We start from the raw sequence: 18,207 nt of genomic DNA on the forward strand, positions 1-18,207 counted from the left end.
TGGCCACACAAGTTTATTGAGGTGAGACATTAAGAAGAGACACCAGGACAAAAAAGATGTTTCACCTCCGAGCGACTGATGACAGAGGTGGGCCTCATTCGTCTTTTCCAGTGCCACGCCTCCTCGCAGGAGGTAAGATTATACACCACTATGAGTAAAAAAAAAATTGCCTTTAGGGGTAATAAATAGGCAAAAGCTATATTTGCTATTGCACTAAAAATATATATTTTTTTATCATTATAAGGTTATGTTTTTTTAAGAAAAAAAGGTATAGCTCTCTAATGCATGGATAGTTGACAAAAAAATCTAAATTGTATCTAATATATGTATTTAATACGTATCTAATATATGAATTCCTAGAAAGTCTAGTATAATTTACATCAAAATAAACTCAGAAGTGGATGGCCTGATGGATGAGTGATTAGAGCGTGGGCCTAGCAGTTCTGGGGTTGTGGGTTCGATCCAGGTCGGTCTTCAGTGTGTGGAATTTGCATGTTTTCCCCGGTGGGTTTTCTCCGGGTACTCCGGTGTCCCCGGCCTGGGGCCTGTCGTTGTCTAGGATAGGCTCCAGCACCCCTGATGGACACCCCAATAAAAAAAACACAGATTCAATGGCTTTTATACTGAGGTGAGAGGTGAGAATGGACTTGGGAAGTTGGAGTGTCACAAAAACATTGCCACGTGACGATTCCATTCGCTTCTTTACTTCCTCCCCCCTTTCTCCTCTCCCTCTTCCTCCTCCTCCTCCCCCTCCTCCTCCTCACCCCACTGACTGTGGCGCACAATAGCGTCAGCGTTAAGGACTATCCAGCACACACGCTTTTCTCCCCCAGCTTCAGGACACTTTTTGGGGATACTTTCTGGCTTCCAATGGAAACTAATTGCCTGCGCTTGACTTTGAGGTTGTTTCCCTAAACGCGGAGATTTGAATTGTGTTCGTTTTTGTTCGGGCCAACTTTCGAGGAAAACATGCCGGAGAGAATCAGCATATCGGACTTTGTGGTCCTGACCAACGAGGATCTTTCGTCACCGGCCACGTCCACCTTTCAAGCCAAAATGAGCGACTGTCGTAGCACCGTGTCCTCCGTGGAAGAGGTGAGTGGTCGACCGAGGCAAGCGGGGAGGGATAGCCGGGGAAAGGGCTTTACCTGCGGCGTGATTGGTGTTGGACTTCCGTGCAACGCTCACCTTTAGACTGCTGCCCTACTTACTGTATTGCCATGTTTATTTCTCTTACAACCCAATCTAATGTGTGTTTGTTATACTAAACGTACATTTAAGCAGACCTAAAGGCAGTTTGATTTGTGTTTTGCTAAAAAAAACATAATGTTTATTGTTATGGTGACAAACAATTTACCTATGATGTTTACAAAGCTTGCATGTTTGGTGCATTTAAGTAATTGAAAAAAAATCTCATTGTTTTACAAGATAGGCCATCGAGGACTTACGTGTATCTTAAAAAAACAAGAAACTGAACAGAATTGGATGTTCAAAAAGTGCATGTGGAGATTAAATTGTTCACAAAAAGATATGGCAATGATAATTCTGTGTTCAGTCTATTTCAAAGTGGCTTTGTTTACTATGGAGGTCATCTTTTTTAAGCAAAACATTGGATTAGGTTTATTTTTGGTTAGATCATTTGCACAATGTGCATTATATTTTGATACATTGAGTGTACTTGATATATTGATTAGTATTTTTTAATATATTTAGGATTGTGGTTTAAGTTCACTTCATTGGAGACGTGGAATTGTTTTGGATGTTTACAAAACATGCCGGTTTTCATCGTGCTCTTATTGTATTTTTTAGGGTGTTTTAGATTCCCCACACATTTCAAATGAAGCTTTTCAGGCAGAGGAAGAGACTCGGGGAGGCTGCCGTGAACTTTGCCATAAAACAAATAATCCACACCAGTTAGTCCTTCCTGCTCTATTTTATGCAAAACAAGAAGTCAACTCTAAAAGATTTTGGACATCACTGTTGTGCTGGTGTGTGGTTAAGAACATCACCGCAAATGTTATGGTGTTCAATCTTGTTCACTTTATCAGTACACTACACTTTTAATGGCCATAAAAATAGCAGCTCAAGGGTACATATTGTATGTTGAAGCTGTGATCTTCTATATAGTGGGTGTATTTAGTTTAGGAAATGATTAATGGGAAAAGGGGTAACATGTGGACGTAATTGTGGTTTGCTGGGTTAGGCAATTCCTTTCCCCTTCTTCTTACCCCACATGCATTAGCCTGCTTACTGCATGAGATAGCTTATTCATTCATATAACTGTGTTGAAATCCTGCATATAGTGCAAAACGTAGTTTTTGCAAGTGCGTCATCAAGCTTTCAACATACAGATCGCCTATTAGGGGATGAAATATTACACTTGCTTGTGAACCCACTCTGACTATGCATAGTGCATGTGCAAGAGTACAAAATACCTTTTTTCTATTTAGAAAAAAACTTGTGTTAACCCATTTCTCATTTTATGCAAATATTATGAAAATGTTGTAGACATTGAAAACTTGTTAACTTGGGTTATGTTCATCCAACATATTTTTGTAAATGGCCACGTGAGCTTAATTTACATCAAAAGTAGTCTGCTTGCCAATGGTGATGATGTCTTCAGATGATTATTATATTTATTTCATATTGCACGGCAACGTAATGGGAATTATTGAGTGTTTACCCACGTGTATTTCAACCAAACTATTAACACTATATGGTTTCTTGTCACTGTTATTAGGCTCTACCACCAACAGACGTGTCTCCATGCTCATCTTTAATCACTTTCCCAACTTTCCCATTCAATGAGTCAGTTTTCACAACATGCAGTCATCCTTTTAATTAGCGGACCTCGCTTGAGGGTTTCTGGCTTGTTGAGAGGTGGGAGTGAATGTATAACCAAAAATAGGCAAAGGCGTGTTAACGATACCACCTAACAACACAGTCAGTGCGGTCTGAATTTCTGCTTCATTAAAGCTTTTTCTGGTAATGTGTAGAAGTTGAGTAGTACCTCGTGTCTGGATGGGTGGTAAAGTCTGTATTTGATCCAGTAAACAAACTCGTGGAGGCTTTGTTTAGAAGAAAACACTTGCACACTGGCCATCTAAACTGTGTGAGCTACCAATGTGTGATGGCTGACAAGGCTGGAAGCAAACCTTTCATTTGGCCTTATGATGTATACTCCAAAGTGTTAGAATACCAAGGACTCTTTGTATACATATCTGAAACTATTGAAATTCCTTTAGAAATTGCAAGTAAAAAAACACCTCAAAGAGTCATCTAAGGTTACACAGTATCAACTTGCGCCAAGTCATGTTCTGAGAGGCACTCTATGGAAACCTGACAGTCTAAATGTAAACACAACATTCATCCGGACTCTAATTTTCGTGCTGTAGCCTCAGGGTCCTCTAGCTTCTCCTAGGGTAGACTCCCCGGGGTCCAGGATGTAAGTAAGCCCTTTTCACACTGTCTGTGCAAACCTCAATTCATCTTGCTTTTCCCCACACGCCATAAAGGTGGACAGAATCCATTTTTCAGCCTATGGGATTGTTTTTAAGCCAGGAAGCCCCTTGTTTGTTTGGGAAAATCGCGGTGCTGGAAGGACACAAGTGTGAAGATTAATAACTGACACATTCTTCTCCTCCCGTTCCTTCCCTTAACTCAATAGGGAAATGTTGTTTCAGCTGAACATACTAGTTTGGTCATGGTGCTTAACATATTTGTAAGTTCGATCTGTACTTCCAAAAGGGTCACTTGAAGAACAATAATTTAACATTATTGTTTCCACAGTGTCTGGAAATGGATCACCTGAGTCTACAAAAGATGAAGAAGATCATCAGAGACATCCACAACTCCGGAATCAGTAAGTGTCTGTGTATTAGTTGTATAGTTTTAATAAAAGATGTTTTGTGTGTATGTAGTACATATACTATATGCTTCTTGGGACAGTTAAATTGGGTCAAGTTTAATTTGTATGATTATCGAGTCGACATAGTCATTGTAAAAATTATGCATGATTGTGCCTACGTGTATCCTGGGGCCTTTGTGTAAATGATGTGTGATTCCTCCCCTCAGCAGTCTGTCATGGTTCTGCATGTGCGTGTGTGTCATTGAGAAACTTGTACCAGCTCCAAAGAAGTGTATGCTTGACGTTCTTCCTATTGTGACCCAGAAATGAGTGAGTCAGAAATCTGCTGCCCATAATTCTGGCTAGCATACAGTGTAGGCGGAGAGACGGTTGCTCGTAAGCACCCGCCTTCTACCATTCGGTCTTTAATCATTCCCGATGGGAATCGTACATCAACACTCTGAGTCACCAACCCCTTCATTTCCCCCCTCAATGCACTGCACGCTGGCTCACATTTGTTAAAAACATGCACTTATTGTACGGTTCTACAGTTCATGAGCATGATAACTGCACTCAGAAAATGTAGACGGGGATACATGGTTGTTTTTCGCAAATATGCTGCGGGCTGATCACATAACAGCTGTAATCAAATACAGGATTTTGAATTTTGGGGAGATTTGAATTTTGCTTTAATGAGACGTTCACATCTGTGTTACATTTATGTTGCCATCATTGTGTGCTGTTTTGTGTGTCTGAGTTTATGGGCAAGCGGGCACGGCAATGCACATGGTCAGCAATAATTTGCTTAGAATTTAGTGAGCCCTTGGCAGTATTAGAGCCGACTTTACACACGCACTGCTGGTTGGCGCCAAAGTATTAAACTCTTGCCCGCGGGGAACCTAATAGGCTCCAGCAGGCGAAAGAAATCTCATCAGAAGAATCTATCACTTTTTAAATGGGCTATCCCTCATTAGCCCTTTCAAGCAGCCTTCTTTTCTACAGTTGGTAATGGAATGATACCATATTCCTTCTCGCAGCTCACATGGAAGCCAAGGAGAAGTACACAGAGGTCTTGGAGAAGCTGGGCAACAGCCACCTGAGCCAAGACAACAATGAAGTCTCCACCGGCTTTCTCAACCTGGCCGTGTTCACCCGAGAAGTCACGTCCCTGCTCAAGAATCTGGTGAGGAAATAGTCAAAGGAGGGGTAATAGCTACTTGGCATGATTCCAATAAAGAGAAATGGGTTATGTTTAGAGAAGAAATGAATCACTTCGATAACATGTTGGCGGGCGAGCTATAGGTTACTATACATTCTAACTACGCGGATGTTAGCATTGCCATTAGTTCATTGCTCAAACAGAAGTGTGTGTGCAAAAGTAAGTGTGTGTGTGCGCACATGCAAAAGTGAGATTGCCCCACAGGGAAGCCTCCCACTGATAGTTTCTATGGTGATTTTAATTGAGTGCAGACCTCCATGAGTGATGCAACAAAAACTCACACGAGAGCACTCAATCACGCACACTTCCTTGCTCATGTGTGTCAGTGCAGCCTCGATGAGAAGATCATGGAAAGATTTTTTTTGTTTCCATTCATTTTCTACTTTTCAAATAAGGCTGAATGATTTTTTTGAAAACAAATGTTTTCTTTTAGCCATTATTACAATTTCATGATTTTTTTCAAATGAAACTGCAGTATTAGATTCAAAGTCATATTTGTAAAGAGGGGTTAGCAACTTCGCCTCACAGTTCTGAGATCGAGAGTTCAATCCCTGGTGGGTTCCGACATTCCTGTGTGGAGTGTGCATGTTCTCACTGTGTTAGCGGGGGGTTTCCTTTTAGCTCTATCATCAAATAAAAAAGTCTACTTAAACGCTCCTCCAAAAAAAATAGCACGCTGGGTGAAATAACAACTTTCTTAGTCAAACAATTGGCAACTAATGCCTCACTTACACCTATACGTGCTTTAAAAAAAATGTCCACCCAAATAGATGTGCAATGAAGTTGTAAGTAGAAAAAAACTTTCTACTGACTCAATTTTTAAGGTTAAAATGCTAACTTTCTAGCAGTCTAGAGCCCTGCTGTGTCTTTTATTGTTGCGTATGACCTCGAATGACCCTCTTCGTAACCCTGTCACACATGCACACACAGAGTGAGAGTTGAAAACCTGATATATTGTGCTTGTCTTGCGCACTGACACGTTCCAGGTGCAGAACCTCAACAACATCATGGCATTCCCTCTGGAAAATGTGCTGAAAGCAGAGCTGCGTGACAGCAGACTGGTAAGTGAAAAGTTATCTGGACAAGCCTACAAACAAATGTTAAACCCTCTTATATTTAAATGACCTCTATTGGAAGAAGAACACATGCGGAGATCTCAACATATCTGTGGGAAATCGAAGTGTAATCCTTCTAACGAAAAGAAAGACAATCAATGCATGATACAAATTGATTGGACAGAGTTAGTGGCATTTTCCGAGTTGACATCATTTGGATTTAAAAAATGTAATATTTTAAGACCGATTTTTTTAATTTTATGATCTCCTCCTGATGAAAATACTCATTCAGACAGCAAGAGTAAATCCCAACCATCACAATTTAACTGGGCCTTCATCAAATGTTTTTGACTGCATTTCCTTATTCTGACCCATTAATACAGCACAGATATAAAAATGTTTATACAGACAAATGGAAAAAAGTAGTATCCCATCTTCCAACCAAATATACCCTGCTCTTTGTTTGACTATTTGAGTCGTTATGACGACAGACAAGTTAAAGGTAGTCTCATGTTTCTATAAGCTACTGTCTCGGTTTATTATTAACACAACAGATGAAAAGGTAGCTGTCAGAAGCCGGTTCAGCCAGATTGCAAGCGAGTCATGTATTAGCCGAACCACAAATACACCCTGCACCGTACCATTTATTTACGTCACACTTGTGTATTCCATTGTGTTTTGCATCAGGAGCTGAAGAAACAGATGGAGAGGAGCTGGAAGGAGTACGACTTAAAAATGTAATTACTATGCATATCTTCTCCATATAATGAGCTATTTAATAAAATGTATTTTGTATTATCACGAAATGGAACAGAAAACTGGTATAAAATACCAAAAGTGCCTCCAAGTCTTACTGAGTTTAACCTTAGTTCCCTTGGTTTAAAACTCACATTATTGATAATTAACTAATTTTGCTATAACTGTCCTTCTAAATCTAAATTAGAGCAAAACTAGAGAAGGAGCGCAAGGAGAGAAGCAGGCAAGTCATCCGGACGGAGGGATCGGACGCAGGGGAGGATATGGAGAGGGAAAGGAGGACCTTCCAGTTACAGATGTGTGAGGTGAGTTGCCAGCAAAAACAACACCTTGCACATACCTGAAGTGGTCTTAAGCCACATCCAAATGGGTGGTCTTCTTTTCCTTTCAAAGGCTTCCAAATGAGGCTTTCCAACTTGTTTTATGGGAAAAATATGCGGAGGAGGCAGGTTAGGTTCCAGTTGGCTGCATTGTTGTCATTCAAAGGGGACTTTTGCTGTTTTATGTTTTTGAAGGCTGAGGGATTTTTGCGCAATGCACAGCTGGACTTGAGCATGCAAAAAGTAGGTTTCCTAAATGAGCAACAGTAGAGGCTGAAATAAACAAATTCTGTAATCAAATCAGGATTTCTTGGCACAACTTTAATCTGAGCGTTGTCATTTTGCAGATAGCCTGGGTGTTTACTATAGAGAGACAAATGTGTGCTGTTGATTTTTGACTGATTTAACCAACTTTGTGAATGGACGCATGGATTTATGAAGTTTCAAGATAACATAGTTTCACAGCACTGTGTCATAATTGAAAACAATCGTATCTCAAATAATCTTTCAACAGAAAAGGCTGTTTTTGATCAGACAAATAGTACTACTCTTATGTTTTCATTAATGATGACGCATATATTTTACATTGTAAAACCTGAAAATAACTGCAATTGAATATAACAGCAAATAAAACCAACACACATGCATGTTTTTTCTGATTATAGTACCTTTTGAAGATCCAGGAACTAAAAGTGCGCCAAGGTCCAGATCTCCTCCAGAGCCTCATAAAGTTCTTCCAGGCCCAGCTCAAGTCAGCCATTTTCTTTGTCTTGTGTACTTCCCATTTGTCTGCCGAGTATCATATTTGGTGATGGGCGCTTTGGGAACAACTCATCTTGTGTTCTTCCTTGTGTAAAAAAAAAAAAAAAAACTAGATTTGCCCATTGTTTTTCTGCTGTTGGTTAGCCATTTTGCCAATTAGAACTATTTCAATGGTCTGAAGCGTGAACGTGTGATGTCCTATGGACTAAAGTGACACTATGACTCAGCCTTTCTTCTTCCTTATGTCCCCCCTCTTCTCTCAGTTTTTTTCAGGATGGGCTTAAAGCTGCAGAAAATCTTGCTCCCTTTGTAGAGAAACTGGCTTCCTCAGTTCACACGGTAATAAACAGTCTCTTTGTGTGGCTTTTGTAAAGATGGTGAGCACAACACATCATTTCTTGTGGTCAGCATTGGGATTTTCTAGTGCTATGATCTTTCATCATAACAAAAATGACACAAGGGGGCCTTTTTGGTATTATATTGCGGTGGTCCCTATGATACGAGTAGCACCAATTATGACTTTTTTTTAACCAATGATCTTAGGACTCGGAAACTGGGTTGATCTCATTGAAAATGGTGCTTCGCTTGCAGTTGTGTTGCAGTAAAGGTGTTAAAAATTTAAATTACATTAAAGAACCTCACTTTTGCCCAGTCAATGGATAAAAATGGGGATAATAAAGCCTTGTCTCAGCAGTCACACAATTTGAATGTCAGAATGTTTTTTTCTGTTGCCGCAAAATACTTTTAGAACCTCAAACTGAGCTGTTTCCACTGTTTCTTTTTCACATCAAGTCAAACGTTTCCTCTGCAAGCACAAGCAGAAACTGTTATTCGAAGACATATTTCCCCTGTTAGCACGTGGTGAAAACCAAAGCTTCCGTCAAACTTTCCTTCCGAACACTCCCGACTTGTTTTGCTCTGCTTGAACCTGCCTTAGTCCTGAGCAAAAACGTTAGGTTACACGTTTTTCTGGTTTGGAATCACTGGTTGATCAGGCTTTAGCTCATACACGTAGTTATGTCAGTTGACGGCATCGTTCTTGGGAAAAGTGCTGATGTGTTTCAGTTGAATGAAATCACATTGCTCTCTAGTCGACTCCCTTTATTGTTGCCTGTGTTATTTTTTATTTTTTTTATTTTGGGAGTAGGGCCTCTGAGGGTAGACACACCCTAGTTCTGTGTGTGAGCTGCGCGTTACTGGGACTGGAACACACCTCTAAACTGCTGAGCTATGTATCTGAACATCCCTCTCTTGTGGTCTGTGATAAAGGTTGACATTGTGTCAGGTCAAGATTTAAACTCAGCCTTATTAAATGTTGGATAAACGTTGCTATTTTGATAGGTATTGGTTAAGACGCTAGGTTGATTAAGCTTTGATATTTTCTCAGTTCATGGTTGTGACACAAAGTTGATGAAATTTTGATATGTCAATTCATGGTTGGAAAAACTTTAATTAAATGCTGACATTGTGACTTTGGAGTTGAAGCACGATGTTAATTAAATGTTGAATAGACATTGATATTGGGGCAGTTTGTGGTTGAAATATATTGTTAATTAAATGTTGATAATGTGGCAGTTCATGTTTTAAAGGACATTAATTAAACGTTGGATTCTAGTTCTGCATGAAAACCACATGCCAGGAAATGCTAGAACATTTCTCAGGATCTCTAACAAGCTTTTTTTTGATTTGCTGATGATTTCTGAAACTTTTGATTTTACGGTAGGTACGACTAGACCAGGACGAAGAAGTCAGAAAGCTGACTCAGCTGAGAGATTCTCTTCGCTTGCTGCTTCAAGTGGATGGCAAAGAGGTACATTTTCAATCATCCCTATACATTCTTCAGACTAAATATGGCTTGATTTTTTTCCAAACTTGAAATAACTCTCTTCTTCATGATGAAAACGTTGGCATTTATGTATTTTTGTGTGGGCCAGGAATACCTAAACAGGAAGAACTCTGGCAATGGCTACAGCATCCACCAGCCGCAGGGCAACAAGCAGTACGGGACGGAGAAGTCTGGTTTCTTGCTGAAAAAGAGTGATGGGTGAGTGAAAGATAACCTCGTGTGAACTTTATCTTCCGTTGAATAAATGCTGGAGGACAGACACGAATATATGTAAGAAGACAAAGGCTGTGGATGATGGGGGGATGGTAAAGGGGAGTGTCGTACTTGGTCTTCCCCCCCCGCAGATGGTTTCCATTATCCTGACATGAAGATTCAAACTGGGGCCCCTCTAACTTTTTGGGCTAAGTGGTTTTGTTGAGTGGACCCAGCTTTTTGGCACACAAACTTGTGCATGCGTGCGCATGTAATACAAAGAACATGTCCACCAGGGCTTTTCATGTTTGTAATATTTATTTTTTTAGGTTTGAATAGTGCGAGTTGAAAATAAGGCTGGCTTTCATTTGTTTTCCTTACAGGATCAGAAAAGTGTGGCAGAAGAGGAAATGTGGAGTCAAATTTGGATGTTTAACCATCTCTCATAGTACGGTGAGGACCAATTAGAGAACAAAATACAACAGAAAAGGCCTTTATTGTTCCTGTACCGGTGACATTCAGTGCACATAATAGTGATGGAGATGTAAAGAAAAATTGTGTTTGTCCAGATCAATCGACCACCTGCCAAGCTAAACCTCTTGACCTGTCAGGTGCGACCGAACCCAGAGGACCGCAGAGCATTTGACTTGGTTACTCGTGAGTTTTATCTTTGACCCTTTACCCTGACTTTCTTCACATTCTTGACATTCTGATGATTTTCATGCTTTTCCAACAAAACAATAGTAAAGTAACAAAAGAAGTCTGAATTCTTTGGAGAAAAAAAAAGCCTGTGACATTTTCTACTATTAATTCCTTAATACTAATATGATTTATTTGTTTATGTAGTTGTAGTAAATATATGTTGTTATCATTAACTGTTTATTTTCATTTGGTTCATTCATTTTTTTGATTTACTTTTTAACTTTTTAAAATAATTCTAGCAAACGCTCAGGGTAAGGAGTAAGTGTCTGGGTAAGATATTCATATGTAATTTTTTTACGTATGAATGTGTGGATATAAAGTTTAGAATAAGAGTAATTTTATCTATTATTCATACATATTGTGAGCCAACTTCTTTACTTTCATCAAGTGCTACTTTCACTTTCATTTCTCATCAAGCGTTACCTCCCTTTTTTCCCAGTTAAACTGTTTTACCCCCATTTTCAGGAAAAAAAGCTTATTCATCAATGTTTCTCATTTTTAACAGACAACCGAACATACCATTTCCAGACAGAAGACGAGCAGGAACGTGTGATGTAAGAATTAGATTGTGCCTTCAAATTTGTCTCCCTATTGCTCCCTCACTGCGCTGCAGGTCACTGCATGTCATGCCCTATTAAATTTCATTTTAGCTGTGTGACGAAATTCGAGGATATGAACAATAAAAACGGAGAACTGAAACCAACATTTACAGCCTGCCTTTACAATGTCATAAAGGCGATGTTTATTGCACTACATCTCATGAGAGATGACTGCGGTTTAACTTGATCTGTACAACAATGACAGGAAGATTGAAAAGGAAGGGAAAGCATTATTAAAAAGACCACTTTTGTCCAGATGGTGTTGGGTGGAATTCCCTCTGTGCTGACTATGCAAGGAATCATTGTATGTTTTGATTTCAGAGTGGGAATAAATCATGTTAGGGTGAAATATATTTCAAGTTTCATGAAGAGTAATCAAAATTCATGCCTGAAACCACCCACCCATCTGCCATAAACATCACCTGTATCTAAATGGCCACTTGCAACCAGAAATGTTAGACTTTCCATTTGTTTTGTTTTTTTGGGCAAGACCTAGGCCTAAAAATGATATATTTTACTACCAAAATTCATGGTGCTAAGTGAATATACATGACATTTTTCTCGTATGTGTGTGTGTTGGTCAGCTGGGTGTCAGTACTCCAAAACAGCAAGGAAGAGGCTCTGAACACAGCACTAGGAGGAGACCAGCTTCATCTCCAGGACAGTGGTCTACAGGACCTATCAAGAGCCATCATTGGCGAACTGCGGCAAATGCCTGGCAACGAGGCTTGCGCTGACTGCGGTGCCCCAGGTCAGGACACCTACATTCCAATGATTCATTTAGTTTTTTTTATTTGTAAGATTCAGGATATAAAAAAAATCAGGTAGGCGGTACTGTTCATTAAGATGTTTCACCTGTTAAGACAACAAAAATATTTCCTTCTTTATGGATGAAAGTTTGTCTTGTTTCAACTTGAGTGTTGACTCTTCATTTTTGTCATAGATCCAACATGGCTGTCTACTAATCTCGGAATCCTGACGTGCATTGAGTGCTCTGGAATCCACAGAGAACTGGGGGTCCACTACTCCAGGATCCAGTCACTGACCCTGGACCTGCTGAGCACATCTGAGTTACTGGTAACCATGCGAATTTGCCGCGATGACACTACGTATATACTTGCCACGTTCAATGCAAATTAAAATTAAACAACATAACTCGGAATAATCCAGGGCCAAAAATATTACATGACACATTTGGTGACACACGGGTAAATGTGTGTCTACTATGATTGTGCCATCACTCACGGCAATTCTAACATCAGGAGACATCAGTCACGAAAACAAACAAATTGATTGGCATTGTTGTGTTTCACAGTGAAATAAGGTCTCATTTTGCCATTGTAGGGACTAAAACAGGCACCAAAAACATCCTCAGGCTTGCACAATTTTACGTATTTTCCTTTCACTAATGAATAGCAACTTGAAAAGAGCTCCTACAGTACTAATATCCGTCCTTTTAAAGCAAGTGCAGCTGTACGCAAATAAAAGCCAATCATAAGACCATCGGAATGTAATTATTTGAGAGAGAAAAAAACAAGCATTCTAAGTGATACTGAATTCATGCAAACATTCATAAAGATTCATTTTCAAACATTTCCCTCTGCTTCTGACCAAAATTACCATCAATAAATAGAAGGAAATAAACCTCAATCACACAATGTGAGCATTATTTTTGTGTGCATTTATTTGACAGTTACCTGTCAGCATTGGCAACACAAGATTCAACGACATCATGGAGGCGGGTCTTCCAAGTGATGCTATCAAACCTTTGCCACAGAGTGACATGTGAGTCCTGTTATTAATGATTATCATTAATGGGACATCTTCACCCTTGAATTAAACATCCTCTTTCAGGAATGCCAGAAAGGAATACATTGTCGCTAAATACGCTGAGCGGCGCTACGTCCTGCGAAGGGAGACGACGGAACCCGGCCAGCTGTGCGATGCCGTCAAGAGTCGAGACCTGACGTCTTTGCTGCAGCTCTTCGCCGAAGGGGCGGACCTCACCAAACCGCTGTCCATGCCTGACGGACAGGTGAGGATATTTTAAACCAGCGTTAAGATTTCAAATTGCCACTTCAAGTACTGTAAATCTTACCTCAGATCATTCAAATTATTAAGAGCTCATACTTTGATATACTCCTAATGCAGGCAGGCAGATTGAAGTAATAAACTGAATCTAGATCAGCATATAAAGTGTTTAATAGGACTCACATGTCACTCTTGTATGTTTCCTGTTTTTATTCTTGTGAAGGGTCTGAAAGAAACCTCACTGCATTTGGCCGTGCGCCTCGAAGAAAGAAGCTCTCTGGCCATTGTGGACTTCCTGTGTCAAAACAGGTTTGAAATAAACACAAGCAGTGCATAATGTCATGATTCATATCCGAGTCGACCTTTTTACCATGATGTCACACATCCTGTTGTCTGTAGTTTAAAAAAAAAAAGAAGAAAAGCTCGATTGAATGAACCCTCATTGTTTTTCTTCACTTGACAGCAATTGCCTGGAGAAAAGGACATCAGAAGGCAACACGGCTCTGCACTACAGCGTCCTCCATCACAAGCCCGAGTCGCTTAAGTTACTTCTTAAAGCCAAGGCCACTCTTCACATTGGTAGCAATTCCTGCTTGTTGTCAGTCAAAGACTTGATAACTAAAATGTTTATTTTTTTTCATCATGTGTTATGTTTAGTGAATGCTGCAGGAGAAACCGCCCTTGATATTGCCAGAAGGTTGCAGCACACACAATGTGTTGAGCTGGTGAGACATGACATCATGAGATTTTTAGATGAATGAATTTCACATGGCCAATGATGACAAACCAGAATTTTGACATTGTTTGTTTGTGTGATTAATAACATAGTTGGAGCTGGCACACAATGGGAAGTTTAATTCTCAGATTCACGTCGAGTTCATGTGGGACACTCAGGCTCAGGAGATCTATGACAGCGAGGACGACCTGGACGACAGGGTAAAAACACCGTCATGTTCTCTCTCTGTTAGCCAATGTGCATAGTTGAATAAATTCTCCTAAAGCGTAGAGAATGGGTGTCCAAACTAGGGTGTAAATCAAGAGGGTTTTTTTCCCCTCCTCTCAGGTGAGCCCACTACCAAAGAACCGTTCTCCTGTGTCCTCCAATGGAGGAGTGGGAGCCCGCTGGAGTGTTGTGAGCAGCGCCGGTGGTAGTCCAGCCAGCAGACCTTGTCAGACCTACGAGAACCTCGAGTTCCTCTACCGAAATCCCCCGGCCAACGGCGCTCCCTCTGGCGCAGGTGTGCCACCACCACTTCCTGCTAAATCTATCCCAAAAGGTAAAAGGCAACATGAATGAAAAGTGGTCATGAAACTAAAGAAGCTATAAGCAAGAGTTGAAACGCTGAGCATCCCTTCTCCATTCGTCCACTCAGGCCGCTCCGACCCTCAGCTCTCGGTCTCAATGCCCGACGTGAACGCTCCCCCTCCCCGACGCGCTTCAAACCCATCCGCCAACACGCCTGCTTCCCAGGCGCAAGCCAAACAGAGCCCTCCATCACCCAGCATGGAGAATCAGGCCCCGGGTGGAAAAGCACACAAGGCAAGCGTGCTGAGGACTCAGAGAAATTCAGCTGAAGTGCAAACCGGCATTGGGTCCCCCACGCAAAGCGCTGCCCCGTCCTCCAACAACCACATTGGGCCTGTCAGGTATATTCAGGCTTAATACATTTTATTTGAGTTGGGGAGTACTTTTTTGTTCCTTTTTGGAAGACAGATTTTTAAGATAATACTTTACTTTTACCCATTTTTTAAAAGTCAAATCCATACTCTACTACAAAAATTGGCCCGTTGCCACTAACCCTTTGTCTAAATTTTTAAGGCATGACATTTCCTCAATGCTTTTTCAAAAGGTCACAATTAGTTGTGACTACCTAAATACAGTATATAATCCGAGTTCGTTTTCAACTTTAATATACCGAATTTTCTTTCCAGTTCTGAAAAGACTACATCTTATCGTCGCCCCAACAGTGGAGGATGCAACCAGGGCAAGTGTGCTGTGTTGTCTCCCACCAGCAACCATGAAGAGCAATATTGTACTTTAGGTGGAAATTGTGCTGGCCTTGGTCCTCTACCCGTTTCTGCCACTCCTACCGCTTCACCAGGCGTTACCCATGTCCTGCGACCACGCCGAAATGCTATGGTAATGGTGAATTTTTTGTATGTGGTTCCCATTACCAAACCTTTTAATAATGATAAAAACCTCCTTTGAAATATATGAGGAAGACAAAAAGGAGAAGAAAATTATTTATTAAGCCATTAAGAAGAATAAGACATGCAAATACATTTACCATTCAGGTGGAAGCGCGAGTGCGTAGTGAAGAAATGTTGGAAGTGGGTCAGGGAGAGAGGTGGAAGCAAACTTTGGCAGCTGAGAAAACATACATACACATGCACACCAACACACAACTTAACTATATAAATTATGTTACATTTGGTGAAAGATCGGTCCAACACCTCTGAGCAACAGAAATGAGGCATTTTCTAACCTGAATAGTTCGTATGTAAAGACTTTGGTTAGTAGAGTTACCACTAATTTTTTTTTGTACGTTTACCCTTTAAAAAAAAAATGCTTATTTGATTATTTTCAACCGTCAGGTTTCAGGCAACCGGCACCATCAGAAACGCGTAAAGGCATTAGTGGATGGCAGATCTGACAATTCGGAGCAGCTGAGCTTTTTCAAAGATGAGACCATCGTGGTCACGGCGTCTACTGACCCCCATTGGTGGGTAAGTACAACTACAATGTCTTTCATACCCAGCCATGTTGAAAGTTCATTTTCTTTACCTAATAAATCAAGGTTGAGTTCATAATTCACTGTTTTAAATTAAATATTAAATCATGATCTCCACCCTCCGATTTTTACAGGTCGGTTACATAGAAGGAGAGCCCTCCAGGAGCGGGACCTTCCCTGTAAACTACGTCCAAAAATTGGCGGATTAAACACATTTGTGAATGGCCAATTGAACCAGCATTCGATGCTTGTTTGGAATTCTTTCATGACACCGGCCAAGTGGACTATTGGCTATTTTGCTTGCCCGAACTCAAACTGGAACACAGTAAGCCAAATCAGAACATTCACGAATAAGGACTGGACAAAGTAATACAACACCAGGAATAGAAAATTTCCACCTTTTATTAATTTCCTCCAAGCTGAACTTTTTTCCTTTTAATTTTTAATAACAGGTACGTGTCTCGTCACACAAGCATTTCTGTTGTTTTTGAGCGAATCCATTTTTAATGCACTTTAAAGGCAATAATTCCTTGCAAATGTATGCTTTTATCTCAACAGGTCAGCTGCTGTTAGGAATTTAAAAAGGGAAAAACAATTAGTAAGGGATTATGGAAGGATTTAAACTTGCGCTCCAAGTACTTAATTCCAATTTAAACCCTATTTCTGATTTTAATTTTTTTGTCGTTAAGTTTTACAGTGGCGGCCCGGTGGATTGAGTGGTTAGCGCGTCGGCCTCACAGCTCTGGGGTCCTGGGTTCAAATCAAGGTCACGTCCACCTGTGTAGTTATTGTATTGAGACAGTATCTATATGCTCGTGATTTGATATTTCACTCATAGACAAATTATTAGCAAATTATCCATAGAATTTCCCTATTGCACCACTTGAGCCCATAAACATATTGTAATTGTGTCATTGGAACTGTGCGTTGTAAATACAGACTCAGGCACATTTTGAGCTGTGTGATTAGTAAACATCATTACTGGAAGTGTGTGCACATTAAAGACGCACAGTTGCACTTACTGTATATATCGTAAATAGTCATGGCAATTTATAACTTTTTTATACTGACATATAACTAAAAAAACTTACTGTATGAATTTACAGTACATGCTAGATAATGTAAATACTTGTCTTAAATGCCCGTCGACGTACTGTATGTGTATAGTTACCCCTTTCTATGCCACAAAATTAGATTCACTTGCAAAGTATTGTTCAATTTGAAACGGCATTAATGTAGTAATTTTTCACTTTACTAGAGATACACGCACACTGAAGGAGGAGTTAATATTCTCTGTTGTATGTATGGCCTCTAATCAAATATTTAGGAACATTTTGATGTACAATACAGTGCAGGTCTGCTGCATCGGTCAATAAATACCAATTATAGTGTTTCTTTGTATTAGTGTTATTTATAACCATATTGTTGCTGAAGGAGTGCAAGTTGACTTTCATCGTTCTGTACCAGACAAAAGTAGAGCAGAAGCTCAGAGAACAAAGTTGCTAAGTGCTTCTGTTCTTTCGATACAAGTGAGAATCGGTTCAATTATTTAGCATAGCTGACGGCTGCGTGCATTGAAAACATGCAGTGCTTCTCCTTTTCTTGTGATCGATGTGTAACGCACGGCATGTTGAAGTCAAATGAACTTGCTTGAATGCTTTTAAACTAGGAAAGGCATTGGTGATCTCGAAATTACATTCCAATAAAAGGTTGTACTATATCTTACATATAGCATTTTTTTTTCTGACGTCTGGATGCAGGAACAACAGGAAAACTTACCCGTATTCACAACAATAGGGAAGTATAAGGAACTTTAAAGAGATTTTAAATTGATACTGTATATCTTAATATACTGTTAACACTTGCAGCTTTAACTGTGGAAATTAATGTAATCAATCAAGTGCCATGTAATTTTGATCCATTATTTCAAAAGTACCAGACATGCCATCAAATCCAATGTATTTAGTCAATCTGAGAGTTGCATTTGCCTCTTTAATATTCCCATCATGCCTAACCCTCCTCACCAAGCATTTCTGTTGCTTGGCAGCTGCAGAGCCGGGGTCCATCGCAATAACAGTCTGACCTGTCACTTATGTAATACGCCCAAATATGCAAAACAGTGTGGCCGCACCGTAAGTGATGCGCA

The 18,207-nt window shown here is 40.1% G+C and overlaps 1 protein-coding gene across 1 annotated transcript; it reads left to right on the top strand.

Annotated features, from left to right (window-relative positions):
* The first annotated feature begins 770 nt into the window (after window positions 1–770).
* Window positions 771–17,454, top strand: asap3 (ArfGAP with SH3 domain, ankyrin repeat and PH domain 3). The gene is made up of 26 exons (XM_077620820.1): window positions 771–1,095; window positions 3,790–3,862; window positions 4,885–5,030; window positions 6,053–6,127; window positions 6,809–6,858; window positions 7,065–7,182; window positions 7,863–7,948; window positions 8,223–8,298; window positions 9,683–9,769; window positions 9,894–10,003; window positions 10,381–10,450; window positions 10,567–10,654; window positions 11,205–11,253; window positions 11,883–12,049; window positions 12,242–12,375; window positions 12,992–13,083; window positions 13,153–13,333; window positions 13,553–13,638; window positions 13,793–13,908; window positions 13,987–14,054; window positions 14,158–14,265; window positions 14,393–14,606; window positions 14,703–14,976; window positions 15,262–15,469; window positions 15,925–16,056; window positions 16,196–17,454. Exons 1-26 carry the CDS (start codon window positions 970–972, stop codon window positions 16,268–16,270), a joined length of 3,009 nt encoding a protein of 1,002 aa, XP_077476946.1. The 5' UTR covers window positions 771–969; the 3' UTR covers window positions 16,271–17,454.
* The last annotated feature ends 753 nt before the right edge of the window (window positions 17,455–18,207 follow it).

Source organism: Stigmatopora argus, chromosome 15, assembly GCF_051989625.1.
Source record: "Stigmatopora argus isolate UIUO_Sarg chromosome 15, RoL_Sarg_1.0, whole genome shotgun sequence".
Classification (NCBI taxonomy): Eukaryota; Metazoa; Chordata; class Actinopteri; order Syngnathiformes; family Syngnathidae; genus Stigmatopora; species Stigmatopora argus.